This window comes from Piliocolobus tephrosceles, chromosome 17 (assembly GCF_002776525.5).
Source record: "Piliocolobus tephrosceles isolate RC106 chromosome 17, ASM277652v3, whole genome shotgun sequence".
NCBI classification, from domain to species: domain Eukaryota; kingdom Metazoa; phylum Chordata; class Mammalia; order Primates; family Cercopithecidae; genus Piliocolobus; species Piliocolobus tephrosceles.
In genome coordinates, this window is record NC_045450.1 from 69,510,548 (window position 1) to 69,527,190 (window position 16,643).

The window sequence follows — 16,643 nt, forward strand, 5'->3', positions numbered from 1 at the left end:
CCGGATCTCAGCTCACTGCAAGCTCCGCCTCCCGGGTTCACGCCATTCTCCTGCCTCAGCCTCCCGAGTAGCTGGGACTACAGGCCCCCGCCACGTCGCCCGGCTAGTTTTTTGTATTTTTTAGTAGAAACGGGGTTTCACCGTGTTAGCCAGGATGGTCTCGATCTCCTGACCTCGTGATCCGCCCGTCTCGGCCTCCCAAAGTGCTGGGATTACAGGCTTGAGCCACCGCGCCCGGCCAATTTTTGTATTTTCAGTAGAGATGAGGTTTGCCATGTTGGCCAGGCTGGTCTCAAATTCCTGATCTCAGGTGATCCACCCACCTCGGCCTCCCAAAGTGCTGGGATTACAGGTGTGAGCCACCGCGCCCGGCCGTGAAACACTTTTGCTGCTGTGCGGTGTTGGGGATCGGAGGGCCCAGCAGGAAGCAGGGAGGCTGCTGGGAGGTGGCTCAGTCAGCAGGTGACGGGCAGGTGAGGAGTGAAGGGGCGGGATTTGGGCGGGAGGGGGGAAGTGAAGAACAAAGAGCCGTTCCCAGACCTAGGAGGCGTTGCCCATGGGTCAGGGCTATACTGGCTTTCTGGCTGTGCTTTCTGTCTTTCTCCGAGCTCTGGACGCACTGCACCGTGAGAAAGGCTCCTGGAAGCAGAGCAACCCTGCCCGGGGGCTGTTTCTGAAGGGGCAGAGCAGAGGCAGGAAGCCCTAAAGGCTTCCCTCAGAGTCACTGGCTTTCCCTGGTGCCTGCTTTAGCCTGAACACGCTCCCCTCCTCTTCTAAGTTTCCTTCTTTTCTTTTCTTTTCTTTTCTTTTCTTTTCTTTTCTTTTCTTTTCCTTTTCTTTTCTTTTCTTTCTTTCTTTCTCTCTTTCTTTTTTTTCTCTCTCTCTTCCTTCCTTCCTTCCTTCCTTTCTTTCTCTCTCTCTCTCTTTCTCTCTCTCCCTTTCTCTTTTCTCTTTCTTTCTCTCTCTCTTTCTTTCTTCTTTCTTTCTTCTTTTTGATTTTTTTGAGTCAGAGTCTAGCTCTGTGGCCCAGGCTGGAGTGCAGTGGCGTGATCTCGGCTCACTGCAACCTCCACTTTCCGGTTCAAGCGACTCTCCTGCCTCAGCCTCCTGAGTAACTGGACTATAGGTGCACACCACCACACCCGGCTAATTTCTGTATTTTTAGTACAGGTGGGGTTTCACCACGTTAGCCAGGCTGGTCTCGAATTCCTGACCTCAGGTGATCCACCCACCTCAGCCTCCCAGAGTGCTGGGATTACAGGCATGAGCCACTGCGCCCGGCCTAAGTTTTTCTTTTTTACCCTCAATTTCTAAGAGCAGAGGAGGCTTGTTGGAATGTGCTGTTGGGAGAGTTGCTTTATGAGAAATGAAAGGAAAGGGGCCACCGGAGCGTTGAGACCCACCGAATGTCCCGTCCGCTCATCCCTGGTGGCTTGGCCTTGGTCCTCATGGGCAACGAGGCCCCACGTCTCTCTGGAGAGGTTGGGGCATGTGGGACTGGAGCTTGACTGAGCTCCGGGATCCCAGATGCTTCCCGCCTCCCGGTCTGCAGCAGGCCGGGTTCTTGTGGATGTTCCTCTCCCTGCACCGTGTGGTCCTCCCAGTTTCATGCAAGACTTAGCGCCAGTGAAAGGAGCTTCTTTGCAGCAGGGAAAGTCAGGCCGCCCGGGCAGCCCATAGCAGGCCTTTCATGTTTTCCTATTTGTTTACTTGGTGCTGTTTCAGGATTGGAGCTGAGATCGGGGTCCTTTGGTCTAAAAGTCCGGCCTGCTGGGGAGGCTGAGCCTTTGTGGATGCTACTGAGGCCACCTCGGAGCAGGGAGGCTGGAAGGAAGGGAAGGCAGGGCTGTCCACTCAGCCCGGCGCCCTTAGCACTGCACTGCGTTGCCCCTCGGCTCTGGTTCACACCCAAACAAGCAATGCAGATTTGAGAATTCGTCTTGGAAACGTGGCTTCCTGTTCGACCCTGCCTGCTGTGGCTTCAAGCCACAGTCCTTTGAAATAGGCTCAGCACTGAAAGGTGGATTCTGAAATGCCAAAGAGTTGAGCAGCCGGTTCTGAGGTTTTTATGAGTGGACAGGCTCTGGAGCCAGCCTGCCTGCCTCCAGCCAGCTCTGTCACTGGCCAGCTTTGTGACTTCGGGCAGATTGCTTAGCCTTTCTGTTTATGTTTCCTCACCTACATGGTGGGAACAAGAAACCCTTTCTCATAGGCTTGTTTGGAGGAGGCGATGAGATAATGCATGACCCGTTCTAAGTAAAGGTGAATGATGCTGTTATCATTTAGTATATTGCACAGTCAGCATATTGTATTAGCATATTTTAGTAACTTCTTATTTTAGTGGGATGGGTCTGGCACTTTGTTACAGTATGCAAGGCAGGAAGAGCCCCCTTAGTAGCCAGACAAGAGTGGGTTGTTAGAGGCTTCCTGGTTGTGTGACCTCAGGCAGGTTACTTAACCTCTCCAAGACTCAGGTTTGTTGCCCCTTGGCCGCTGAGGAGTCTTGGTGGGACACGGGGAGAGAGGGAAGCAAGGCATGCAGTTGTGTTGGGCAGGTACTCCCTGCTGGGGGTCCCAGGACTAAGACAGGACTGTCTTCCATGAGCATCTGCTGTGGGCCCGGGGCTGGGTGTGCGGAGGGCAGGGAGGCCAGCCTCTGCCTAGAGCTGGAGCACCTGTTGGGAGGACTCCAGGGAGGAAGGGCAGCGTCAACTGCCAGCTGTGAGCGGGCGCTGCCTGGCGTCTGTTCCTCCACAGAGGAGAAAGGACACGCTTGCTCTGCTCATGGGGTTCTGTCCCCAGGAGTCATGTGTGTTCCTGGGGCCAGCTGTGTGAGGCTAAGCTGCAGAGCCTGTCTTCAGAGTGTCTGCCCAGATACCTCCTCAGGCCCCGCTGATTCAGGCTGGGCCGTGCTGGGAGGTGAGCAGGGCTGGGCAAGCTGAAGATGTCTCTGGTCAATTTCTTTTCATTGTGGTAAAATATACGGACTATAAAATTGACCATTGTAACCATTTTTAAGGGTGCAGTTCTGTGGCACTAGGTACATTCGCACTGTTGTGCAACCATCCCCACCATCCACCTCTGGCACTTTCTTTCTTTTTTTGCGACAGTCTTACTTTGTCCACGCCCGGTTAATTTTTGTATTTTTAGTAGAGATGGGGTTTCACCACGTTGGCCAGGCTAGTCTCCAACTCCTGACCTCAAGTGATCCGCCCGCCTCTGCCTCCCAAAGTGCAGGGATTACAGGCGTGAGCCACTGAGCCGGGCCCATCTCCGGCACTTTCTATCTTCCGACTGAAATGCGGCACCCGTTCGTCTCAGGGCCCTTCTTGCCGTGTTGTCCCGCAGGTGGTCAGTGAGAATCTAAAGTCCCCTGCAGGGGCCCTCGGCTGCTTTTCCTTGCAGGCCTGAGTGTGGCTGGTGTGGATGAAGCCTCCCTGACTGCAGCCAGGCCCTGGGCTGGGCCCCTCGTGGGCTTCCCTCCCCGTTACTGCTAACAGTGAGGGCTGTGGACATGCCCACTTTACAGATGAGGATAGTGAGGCTCAGAGACGATGACTGCATGCCTAGGTTCACACCGCCATTCCAGGACCAGCATTCAGAACACTGATCCAACGCCGCACGAATAACTTCTTTCTAGCCCCTGGCCTAGGAATAGCATCCGATTATTAGCTGCTGTGGCCCACACATAACTGCGTCTGTGGAGACAGCTCAGGCTCTGACGTCCTGAAGACCTGATTTCAAATCCTGGTTCTGCGACTGGCTGGCTGTGGGACCCAGGGAAAATGCCTTTGCTTCTTTAGGCCTTGATTTGCTTGCCTGTGAAATGGAGATGAGAAGGGTCTACTTCAGAGGCCCCTTGTTAGAATGCCTCTAACATTGAAAATGTTAAATTGAAAAGGCCCCAATGAAAAGATTGGGGTAAAGCCCGAGGCCTGGTGTGCTTGGAACATGCGTAAGGAGAGGAAACCGGGGTCATCGGGACAGGCTTCCAGGCCAAGACCATCCCTAGAGATGGCTGCTGACCTTCCCTTTTCTTCCACACAATAGCAGAGCATTGGCTGTAGGCTCCGCGGGAGCATAGGCAGGGGCACTGCTGCATTTATGGTTTTTACACCCCTCCCTCATCCTCACCTCCTGATGCCTATTTCTCCTCCTGCTGCAGACCTGGGATGACGAGCTGGAGAAGTCTGCGGCGGCATGGGCCAGTCAGTGCATCTGGGAACACGGGCCCACCAGTCTGCTGGTGTCCATCGGGCAGAACCTGGCCGCCCACTGGGGCAGGTAAGAGCCACGAGCTTCTCTCCAGCTGCTGCAGGCCCCCATTGCTGTGTGCCGGGCTCAGCACTTGCCCATTATCAAGTTTAGCCTGCAAAGAGAGTGCGAGACACCACCAGTTCCATCCATATTCTGGGTGACTGAGGCTCGGCACCCGGGAACACTCCTGAGTAACTGACAATATGTATTCAAGCTTGATTGGCTGACCCGACACTAATGATTGATTAAAGTTTGTAGTTTGGGCTTTCTTTCTTTTTTTTTTGGGGGGGGGGGGACAGGGTCTTATTCTGTCCTCCAGGATGGAGTGCAGTGGCACAATCTCGGCTCACTGCAACCTCCGCCTCCTGGGTTCAAGTGATTCTTGAGCCTCAGCCTCCCAAGTAGCTGGGACCATAGGCATGTACCACCATGCCTGGCTAATTTTTGTATTTTTTGGTAGAGACAGGGTTTCACCAGGTTGGCCAGGGTGGTCTGAAACTCCTGGTCTCAAGTGATGCACCCACCTCGGCCTCCTCAAGTGCGGCGATGACAGGTATGAGCCACCCCGCCCAGCCTGTAGATGGGGCTTCCATTCCATCTCCTGTGCAGGGTTCCTGAGTCCCCGTTCCTGTGGGGTGAACTGCTCTGTTCGCGGTGGGTCATTTCTGTCTGGTTCTGCTCACTGTTTAAGGCTGAGCCAGGTTCCACCCTGTTGGAAAGATGCCCATTGCCTTCCCTGCGTCATCCGGCCGTCGGGAAGCTCACTAACTTCTCCAGACCCCCGGGGCTTCCCTGTCTGGCAGTGGTCTGTCCCCCCCCTTCCCTGTCTGGGAGTGGTTTGTCACCTCTCTCGTAGGAGGCATTGACGGCTGTCTGTTAAGTGCAGCTGACTGGCCTTCCCCAGGGTAACCTGGACCACGTATCCATGCTCCCAAAGAGGCCAGAAGTCCCCTCCTGGGGGCTGAGGGCTGGTTTCATTGGAGAAAGTGGGAAAATGTCTGTTGACCACGCCCAGGATAACAACTAATGACCACATAAGACTTAACAACCAACCTGTGACCGTGCCATGCCCAAGGCCGGAGTGCACGTTCTCAGACCCATCCAGGACCTAGATTGACTTCCATTTTGCCCTAATTATTGAAAAGTTGGGCTGGGCTTTAGACAGCCTCTTAAAATGTAGGTGAGGGTTTGCTTTCACTTCCCACAGAGGGATTCCCTAGCCTGGGTTTCATCAGGCCGTGGGCAGCCACACCTTCCCCTGCATCCGTGGGTTTTCAGGACGAACCTGGGCGGGTGTCATGGTGGATCAACAGCTGTGACTTCACAGAGGCAAATCCACACCGTGGTTTTTTCTTTGGTGAAGTTAGCTTTTTATAAAAACTGTCTTACAGGCTGGGCATGGTGGCTCATGCCTGTAATCCCAGCACTTTGGGAGGCTGAGGTGGGCGGAATACAAGGTCAGGAGTTCAAGACTATCCTAGCCAACATAGTGAAACCCCATTTCTACTAAAAATACAAAAAAATTTAGCTGGGCATGGTGGTGGGCGCCTGTAATCCCAGCTACTCGGGAGGCTGAGGCAGGAGGATCGCTTGAACCCTGGAGGCGGAGGCTGCAGTGAGCCGGGATTGTGCCTGGGAGATAGTACAAGACTTCGTCTTGGAAAAAAAAAAAAAATCTTACAATAACATGAAAGACAAGTGTCTAGAGCAGGGAGATCTATAATTCCACTTGCCTGGTTCGGCTCTTTTCATTTTTCTGGGCTCCTTTGTAGCACTTGGCTGGGTGCCGACATAGTTTTACAGCCTTGCGACTGCGACTATAGCCTGGATCACTTTGAAATCTTTTTTTCTTTTCCTTTTCATACAATATCGGGAAATTTTCAGTGACACAGTTGTCATGAGTGTCACCCTGCAAATGCCCCCAGTGGTCCCTCTGTGGACAGACCAAAGTTGACCCGTTGGCTCTTGCAGATTCATTTTTGTTTTCTGTTTTTCGTTTTGTCTCACTTGAATGATTTCTTTAGGATTACTCCTGAGAAGTAGGATTGCTGGGCCAAAGGGCACAGAGACTTCCCCACTTCTTAAGGAATTTTGCTAACTTGCTTTGCAAAACAGCCCCTGACTCTGCACAGCCCCCCAGGGCAGCTGCGGGTTCCTTTCCCCACAGCCGTGCCAGTGCCAGTGCCAGCCTTGAGTCTGCGTGACCTTGAGCCTGCGGGGAAGCGGATGAGTGGCCAGCAGCCCTCTGCTCCTGCCTCCTCACTGTGTGCACGCCTTTCTGCAGATGCCGCTGACCACTGCTGTGCGTTCTGCTTCCAGACAGTAATTGTTACAAGACCTCTAACTGCCTCGCTGACCACATTGCCCTTAAAAATGGTCATTTCCCCCGTGAGCGTTTTCTCTTCATCGAAACCACTTTGTTTATACTTGCTGGTGACAGTGTGACTGTGGACTCGGCTCCAGTTTGGTTTTTTCCCTAGTTAAAAAAAATGGTGCCAACCTTGGCAGCTGAGTCTGAAGCAAGGGGGTGGTGGGCATGAAGCGGAGGATGTCCAGGGACCGGTGCAGCTGGTGGCTGTGGATTACAGGTGGGCACCACCACGCCCGGCTAATTTTTGTATCTTTAGTAGAGACGAGGTTTCACCATGTTGGCCAGGCTGGTCTCCAACTCCTGACCTCAGGTGATCCACCCGACCCGGCCTCCCAAAGTACTGGGATTACAGGCGTGAACTACCATGTTCGGCCTTAACTGCACTCATGTCTTAATCAGGTTTTGTCTTAGACAATAATGTCTGTGAAACATGGGCCTCGTGGGCTGGATAATTTTTCTCCAATATACCTGAAAATAAACACCTAATTGACATAAAAAAAGGACTCATTGAGAGCCAGGTTAAGATTCTGCTGCACGTGAGCCACCTGAAGAGCCTGCGAGAGACCCCAGGTGAGCTCCTCAGTGATAATGGTTTTAATCACCTGTACCAGGTGCTCCTGGAATTGGGGGCTCTTCCCCCTCCTCCGCCTCCCTCCCGCCTGCCCCTGGCTGCTGCCGTTTCCGCTGGCGGGTGGGGTAAGGGGCTTGGACTGAGTGAGCTGCTTCTGCCCTGCAGGTATCGCTCTCCCGGGTTCCACGTGCAGTCCTGGTATGACGAGGTGAAGGACTACACTTACCCCTACCCGAGCGAGTGCAATCCCTGGTGTCCGGAGAGGTGCTCGGGGGCCATGTGCACGCACTACACACAGGTAACTCGGGGACTGGCCACCCCTCAGCCCTGCACCCCAATCCCAGTCATTCACCCCTGCCCCTGGGGGACTGGTGCCAAATCTGTTAAACCTCTGTGCTGTTATTGCCTTAATTTTTAAAAATTCAGTTCTCTGCAAAGTACAGCTGGTAGAATAAGCTGTTTGCTACCAGCAAGGCCAGAAACTGAGTGAGCACTACAAACTCTTTTTTTTTAAATTTGAGACAGTGTCTCCCTGCTACCTGGGCTGGAGTGCCGTGGCATGATCTTAGCTCAGTGCAGCCCCCAAACTCCTGGGCTCAAGCAATCCTCCCACCTCAGCCTCCTGAGTACCTGGGACTACAGGTGTGCACTACCAGGCCTGGCTAATTTTTGTATTTTTTTTTTTTTTTTTTTAGAGATGGGTCTGGCTACGTTGTCCAGGCTGGTCTCAAATTCCCGGGCTCATGCGATCCTCCCCGCTCAGCTTCCCAGTGTGTTGGGATTAGAGGTGTGAGCTACTGCACCCAACCGAGAAATCTATGGCAATTTGACATTGCGGGGCATTTTCATTGTGTGGGAGTTTGTTTGCTTGCTTTTTCTTTTGAAATGGAGTCTCCCTCTGTCACCCAGGCTGGAGTGCAGTGGCATGATCTTGGCTCACTGCAATCTCTGCCTCCCAGGTTCAAGCAATTCTCCTGCCTCAGCCTCCTGAGTAGCTGGGACCACAAGCGCACGCTACCATGCCTGGCTAATTTTTGTATTTTTAGTAGAGACAGGGTTTCACCATGTTGGTCAGTCTGGTCTTGAACTCCTGACCTCGTGATCTGCCTGCCTCAGCCTCCCAAAGTGCTGAGATGACAGGCATGAGCCACTGCACCCGGCCCACTTGCTTGCTTTTTAATGAAATGCATGTATCTTCAATGGGTTGGGGGCTAATATCTGCTTCCCCAACCCTTCACCCTTTAGTGCCAGCACCTTATACATCCAGGCCAGATTGTATCACCCTTTTGTGCCTTGTCCCTTGAGCTGTGACACACAGATGTCATCTTTTCAGATAGTTTGGGCCACCACCAACAAGATCGGCTGTGCTGTGAACACCTGCCGGAGGATGACTGTCTGGGGAGAAGTCTGGGAGAACGCGGTCTACTTTGTCTGCAATTATTCTCCAAAGTAAGACGAATTGATGCGGTTGTATGGGGTAGGGGTCGGGATGTGTTTGCTTGCCGTGGAGCACCCAGTGAAAACTGGCTTGAGCAGCAAAGTCTTCATTATCTCACATAACAAGGAATCTAGAGTTTGGTGCATCTGGGTTAGCTTAAAAACTCAGCAATGTCAACAAGGACCCGGGTCCTTTCCGTCTTCCTGCCATACCATTCTCTCCTCAGGGTCCCGAGATGGCCGCAGAGCACCCACATCACATCTCCCCAGGCAGAAGGAAAGATGGTCAAAGGGCCAAAGGGCTCTCTCCTTAGGTCTTTCGCACACTGGTACACTCTGTCCTTATCTTGGCCAGAATTAGACCAATCATAGATGAGGGGAAACAAGATTGCCCCAACTGGCTTTGCAAGACGTCCTCTGAGACCAACTGAACAAAGTCAGAAGTGGGAATAGCTGCCGCTGGGCAGCCAGCATGATTATTTTTCTCTGAAAATGTGCAGTAGACAGCACCCTAGAAAACACATGTTCACACAAAGCCTAGCTTCTCTGTTTCCCTCCGAAGAGGGTCCTCATGCGGCCTCCAGATCATGGTGCCTCCTCCGCCTATAGCATGCTCAGATCGTCAGTGTGGTGTCCAGCCCTTCACTCATTTGCTCATGGGACAAATATGTGCTGATTCTTGGAGAGCCGCTCCCCCAGTTCATGGCCTGAGGTTTGCATGCTGGCCGCTGGCCACCGCTGTGCTCGCCCCGTGCCCTGTGTAGTGTGGGCCCCAGGGCATGTTTGCTCAGTGACTGAATGAAACGGCAGTGACCTCATGTATTTGTCTTGGGTCAGGAGTGGTTATGAAAAGGTGGGATGAAGGGGGAATCGCTGAGGTTGGGAGGAAAAATAGAAGCTCTCCCAAAACCATCTGGTGTGCCTGCGGTGGCCTGGCTCAGCAGCCCACATGGATAAGCGCAGCGGGTGTGTCATTGCCTGGGAGGGACGCAGACCCCATGCAAGGGCAGCAGATTGGTCCAAGGTGGTGGAATTCCCGGCCCAGTGGCAGTTGGGGAATGAGGAATCATTTGACTTGATTCTATAAAAAAAAATAGACACTAGAAGGTCCTATCAGAAATGAAATTCTTTCCTTCTGTAGCAACCCCCTGCTTCCTTAAAAAAAGGAATAACCCATGTATGGTAAAATCTACTCATCTTAAGTATACAGCGTGACACAGTTTCACATGCATTAGTCTGTTGGGGCTGCAACGACAGATGCCACAGCCTGGGCAGCTTACACATCAGACTTTTATCTCTCACCATTCTGGAGGCTGGAAGTCCCCTGGATCAAGGTGTGGCGGATCAAGGTGTGGTAGCATCGGCCTCCAGCAGGGGCTCTCTTCCTGGCTCACCAATGGCCGCCTTCTTACATGGTGGTGAGAGATGAGGACACCAATCCTATTGGATCAGGACTTCACCTGTTGACCTTATTTAACCTTGATTAGTTTTGTCAAGGCCCTATCTCCACGTACACTCACATTGGGGGTGAGGGCTTCAGCACTGGGATTTGCGGAGACACATACTGAAAGTCTATGGCAATAGCCCTCTACCCGTGTAACTACCATCTAGATGGAGATGGACGGTGTCTCCCGTGCTGCAGAGGCTCTCTCGTGCCCCGCAAAGTGACCACCATTCTAGCATCTTTCCCATCAGTCTGTGGTGTCTGGTTTGGGACCTCACGTGAGGGGGGCTACACAGCACACTCCCAAATGGTGCCCCCAAATGGTATTTTGCTCAACATCACATTGGTGAGGTCTCCCCATGGTGTTGTGTGTTCACTGGTTCTTTCCTTTTGTCTGCTGCGTATTACTGCGTGCTGTCCATGGCCTCTTTCTTAGAGAGAGGGCTTGAGCCCCTGGGCTATGCAGGACACTGTCCCAGGCACCAGGGTGGGAAGGGTGGCTGGGAGAGTGGGTTTGGGTGTGGTGGGAGGTCAGATCCCTTGAGGGGGATTCCCAGCCCGATAGGGGGTGAGGTGGGTGTGTACATAGAGGGACTTGCACGTGAGGGAAGGTACTTCACGGTGCTATTCAAAAATTAAGGAGACTGGCCAGTGCGGTGGCTCATGCCTGTAATCCCAGCCTCCTTTGGCCAAGGCAGGAGAATCGCTTGAGTCCAGGAGTTCAAGACCAGTCTTGGCAACTGGCAAAACCCCATCTCTACAAAAAAATACAAAAAGTTAGCTGGGTGTGGTGGTGCATGCCTGTATTCCCAGTTACTTGTGAGGCTGAGGTGGGAGGATTCTTGAACCCAGGAGGTTGAGGCTGCAGTTTGCTGTGGTCATACCACTGCCCTCCAGCCTGGGTGACAGAGCAAGACCCTGTCTCAAAAATTAAGGAGATTGTTCATCTGTAGGATCTGATGCCCAGCCGGCCTTCCATCAATGCCAACCCTGAGTATTAGGGTTGAGCTGGGAGCGTCGGTGGTGTGGTTTGTCTGTGGAAATAGAGAACCCTAGACACAGGGAAAATGGCAGGGGCAATGGGGCGTACCCATGACAGGACCACAACCATCTGAGAAACCTACTGGGCTTCACCCAGAGACAGGATGGGCTCTGGGCCCTCTTGGTCCCTTGGTGATGTTCCTTTTGGGGGAGTCATCCCAAAGTCCCCATGGGAATCTGAGCAGAGGGTATCTGAGTGGGGATGTCTTGTGGCATGGCACAGACACGGTCATTCTGCCTCTGGAATGTGAGGGGGTGGGAGAGGCTGTGTGCGGGTCATAACCCCAGACTGTGCCCAGCCCTGTCCTCCCTGCACTGCACGGCCCACTGCCCCTCCGCTGCCCGCAGGCCCCTTGGGGAGGCCAGGGTGCTTCTGGGGCTGCGGGAGGTTCTAGACCACTCTGGTAAGGACAGATGCCTGTCAGACCTAGAGCATGCTTCCTGCCATTTGTCTTCGGCCAGCACTGGCAGGGCCCCTCCCCTTCTTCCCTGGAAAGCATCAGAGCATTCCCCACACAAGCTTGTGGATTTCCCCAACTCTCAGAGCACAGCCTTCCCCATGAGCCAGGCGCCAGTCCGAGGGCTTCCCCACGGTCACTCCCTCAGTCTCACAGCAGGGCAGCAGCCCTGCTGCTATGACCCCATTTTGCAGAAAGGGAGACCAAGGTTGAGGCTGGAGAAGGCTGGCCAAGGGCACACGCTGGCAGCCTGGGGCCCAACTAGGGAAGCCTGCTCTTCACAGCCCAGGAGCTGCAGGAAGGGCCTTGGGATTCGGCTCACCACCGCCACCTGGCCCCTGGAGAAAGCCTTTGGTGCAGCCTCCGGTTTTCCTGCCCCTGGGAACTCCAGAGGGAGGCAGAGGGCAACTGTGACCCAAGAGGGACCCTTGACCCAGCCCCTAGAATAGAGTGTGCCTAACTAAGGCTCTGAGCCTGACGGCCTGGGTTCAAATCCCAGCCCCGCCACTTGCTTGCTCTGTGACCTGGGGCAAGTCACTTAACCTCACTGTGCCTCAGTTTCCTCTTCTGCAAAAGTATTGAATTCCAGCTGTTCCCTCCTAGGGTGTTGGGGAGATGAGGTGAGGAGCACAGTGAAGGCACAGACCAGGGATGGCGTATGGCAAAACCTGGGAAACACAAGCCATCTCCAGACCAGGCTGGCTTTACACATTTGAGAAATGGCTTCACAGGGAGTCCTGACGGCTTTTCAGTGCGAAGGTGTTAGGATCCAGGGGCCCTGACAGTGTTTGGAGCCGTGTTGGTGGACGGGGGAACACGGGGCTGACAGCCAGCCAAGGCAAAGGTACTGGGTGGAAGGGCATCTTGCAGCTCCCTTCTGCAGAATCGCTGGGATTCTGGAGCTCTCTAGACTCTCTGTGCATGGGAGGGGCCTGGGACAGTCACATTTCCCGCTTCCCACAGCACACACCTATCCCCTTGACCTGTCAGTGACGGTGTCCAGGGACTCAGGTGGGCCTTGGAAGAGGATCAGTCCCAAGGCCTCACGTGGTAGTTCCCTCTGACTGTTGTTTTTGGTCTGTCCTCAGGGGGAACTGGATCGGAGAAGCCCCCTACAAGAATGGCCGGCCCTGCTCTGAGTGCCCGCCCAGCTATGGAGGCGGCTGCAGGAACAACTTGTGTTACCGAGGTAGGAAATTCACTCCCAACACTTTTGCAATGAATTTTCCCTCAGTCTGAGTCATGCGACAGCATTACATAAAATGGGGGAATTAAAGAAGTCAGAGTCACCCCTCCCGGCCCTATTGAAGATGCTCTCAGCACATTTCTCCCGCCTCAGTGATGAGCTGAACCTCATCTCCAGGGTCTGGGCTCAGCTTCCAGGCCCCTGGAGAGCCCCACTGCCCCGAGACGTGACTTCCCATGGGCATCCAGGCTCTGCGGATGCTGGACACAGCATTAAATGCAGACATACTGCTCACCCTCATTAGCATTCACAGTTTCATATGAAATAGGCCAGGGGCCGGGCATGGTGGCTCACACCTGTAATCCCAGCACTTTGGGCGGCTGAGGCAGGAGGACCATATGAGGCCACGTATTAGGGTTCTCTAGAGGAACAGAACTAATAGGATATATATAAATATATATATATGATTTATTAAGGAGCGTTAAACTCACATGATCACAAGATCCCACAATAGGCCATCTGCAAGCTGAGGAACAAGAAAGCCAGTCCAAATCTGGAAGTGGAACAACTTCAAGCCCAATGTTTGAGGGCAGGAAGCATCCAGCACGAGAGAAAGATGGAAGCTGCTCCCAGCCTCCATCTAAATCAGTCTAGTCTTTTCACCTTTTTCTGCCAGCTTTATATCCTAGCTGTGCTGGCAGCTGATTAGATGGTGCCCACCCAGATTGAGGGTGGGTCTGCCTCTCCCAGCCCACTGACTCCAATGTTCATCTCCTTTGGCAACACTGGCACAGACACACCCAGGATCAATACTCTGCATCCTTCGATCCAATCAAGTTGACACTCAGTATTAACCATCACAAGCCCACCCCTTGTCAACTTGATCCCACACACATCTCCTGAGATCACTTATAATCTTCAAATAAAGACAGTAATAAGATCCTAATTACACCTAACATAATACAACTATCCTTCGTAAAACTGGAAACTCACCACCAGTCCCCAACCCAAATGCTATGACATAAAGTTAACAATACTTAAACGCGGATGTGAAGTTAATAAATCTTATGTCCCATGATAAAGGAAAAGGGAAATAACATGAAGATATTTTCTTAGTACAAGTGTATACATGCACAGACATGTTTTTAACGAAAGGAGGAAATACTCATAACAATTACAGTCCTCGTATCTGCAAGTGGTCACGTGGTCATAGCTGGTATTGATGACCACTTTCTTCTGCTGCCCATTCTGTGTTCCCTTTGCCTTCAGCAAGCACCTCAGCAGGTCTTGGTTTTTTTCCTGGTGGAGTGACCCAAACCTTCATTCCTAAAGGGACTGGGCCATTCGTAGTCCTGCCTGGATTAGGCTGTTGTAGTTTCCCATTGACCTTAATCACAGGACATGGTAATACTAAGAGATGCCCCAAGGGATCTCCTGTATTCCACGCATGCTCTTCCTTACCTCCATGGTGGAGCAGTAGACTGATTTCATCTTGATAGTCCATGTCAATCACTCCAGCCAACACCGTAACTCCCTTCTTAGCCTGTTGACTTAAGGGTAGGAGGAGCCCAAAGTGTCCAGGTGGCAATCTTAGCTTCCAGGGTAATGGAATCATTGTTGTGTCTCCTGGTGGCAGCGTTCCTCCCTCTGGAACTAAGACCTCTAAGCCAGGAGAAGGGAATGTCTCAGGAACAGGAAGGAAACATTTTGCTAGCGGGTCTCTAGGGGTGAGGGCGAGTGATGCCACTTCCACTTCCACCCCTTCATTCCTGAACTCATGAATCTTGGCTATGGGAGAAATAATACCACATATTGGATGCTGACTGAGGGCATACATGGCCTTCTGGAGAACTTTGCCCCAGCCCTGCAAAGTATTGTCAACTAGTTGGCATTGTAATTGTGACTTCAGAAGGCCATTCCACCGTTCTATCAATCCGGCTGCTTTAGGATGATGGGGAACATGGTAAGACCAGTGAATTCCATGAGCATGAGCCCACTGCCACACTTTTTTAGCCATAAATTGAGTGCTTTGGTCAGAGGCAATGCTGTGTGGAATACCGGATGGTGGATAAGGCTTTCTGTGAGTCCACGGACAGTAGTCTTGTCAGAAGCATTCCATGCAAAATAGGCAAACCTGTATCCAGAGTAAGCATCTGTTCCAGTGAGGACAAACCTCTGCCCTTTCCGTGATGGAAGAGGTCCAATGTAATCAACCTGCCACCAGGTAGCTAACTGATCACCCCAAGGAATGGTGCCATATCGAAGGCTCAGTGTTGGTCTTTGCTGCTGGCAAATTGGGCACTCAGCAGTGGCCGTAGCCAGGTCAGCCTTGGTGAGTGGAAGTCCATGTTGCTGAGCCCATGCATAACCTCCACCCCCTGCCACCATGGCCACTTTGTTTATGGGCCCATTGGGCGATGACAGAGGTGACTGAGGAAAGAGACTGAGTGGTGTCCACAGAATGAGCCATCCTCTCCACTTAATTAATAAATCCTCCTCTGCTGAGGTCACCTTTGGTGAGCATTCACATGGGATGCGAACATCTTCACAGTTCCTGACCACTCAGAGAGGTCCATCTCCATCCCTCTTTCCCAAATGGCTTTGTCACCAATTTCCCAATCATGCTTCTTCCAAGACCCCGACCATTCCACCAAACCATTGGCTACAGCCCATGAATCAGTATAAAATTGCACATCTGGCCATTTCTCCTTCCATGCAAAGTGTACAACCAGGTGCACTGCTTGAAGTCCTGCCCACTGGGAAGATTTCCCCTCACCGCTGTCCCTCAAGCATGTCCTAGAAAGGGGCTGTAGGGCTGCAGCTGTCCACTGCCGGGTGGTGCCTGCATATCGTGCAGAACCATCTGTGAACCAGGCCCTAGTCTTCTCTTCATCTGTCAACTGATGATAGGGAACTCCCCATGAGGCCATGGGTGCAGGCTGGGGGAGAGAAGGCAGGGTGGCAGGAGTGGAGACCAGGGGCAGTTGAGCCACTTCCTTACGTAACTTACTTGTGCTTTCAGGACTTGCTTGAGCCCAATCACACATACCACTTCCATTTGATGATGGAATGCTGCTGTGCACGACCCACGTTATGGCTCGATGGGTCAGAAAGCATCCAGTTTGTGATAGGCAGTTCAGGTCACATGGTGACTTGATGATCCATAGTCAAACGTTCAGTTTCCACCAAAGCCTAGTAACAGGCCAAGAGCTGTCTCTCAAAAGGAAAGTAGTTATTTGCAGAAGATGGCAGGGCCTTGCTCCAAAATCCTAGAGGCCTCGTCTGTGATTCACCTATGGGGGCCTCTCAGAGGCTCCAAACAGCATCCCTATCCACTGACACCTCAAGCACCACTGGAGCTGCTGGGTCATAAGGCCCACGTGGCAGAGCAGCTTGCATAGCAGCCTGTGGCAGAGCCTTCTCCTGTTCTGGACCCACTCAAAACTGGCAGCCTTTTGGGTCACTTGATAAATGAGCCAGAGTAACACACCCAAATGAGGAATGTGTTGACTCCAAAATCCTAATTGGCCCACTAGGCATTGTGCCTCTTTCTTGATTGTAGGAGGGGCCAAATGCAGCAACTTATCTTTCACCTTAGAAGGAATACCTTAACAGGCCACACACCACTAGACCCCTATAAATTTTACTGAGGTAGAAGTTTCCTGAATTTTAGTCGAATTTATTTCCCATCCTCTGGTATGCAAATGTCTCACCAGTAAGTCCAGCGTGTTCGCTACTTCTTGCTCACTGGATCCAATCAGCAAAATGTCATCAATGCAATGGACCAGTGTGATATTTTGCAGAAGCGAAAGCAATCACCTTCTCCCTGAATCAGATTATGACACAAAGCTGGAAAGTTTATATACCCCTGAGGTAGG

At 52.4% G+C, this 16,643-nt stretch overlaps 1 protein-coding gene across 1 annotated transcript in view; it reads left to right on the plus strand.

Annotated features, from left to right (window-relative positions):
* Positions 1-16,643, plus strand: part of CRISPLD2 (cysteine rich secretory protein LCCL domain containing 2) — a 95,979-nt gene that overhangs the window by 28,025 nt on the left and 51,311 nt on the right. The window contains exons 3-6 of the mRNA XM_023226883.1: positions 4,166-4,284; positions 7,365-7,497; positions 8,533-8,648; positions 12,668-12,768. Of these exons, the coding sequence (XP_023082651.1) occupies positions 4,166-4,284; positions 7,365-7,497; positions 8,533-8,648; positions 12,668-12,768 (469 nt within the window). The remainder of the gene's footprint in view (positions 1-4,165; positions 4,285-7,364; positions 7,498-8,532; positions 8,649-12,667; positions 12,769-16,643) is intronic.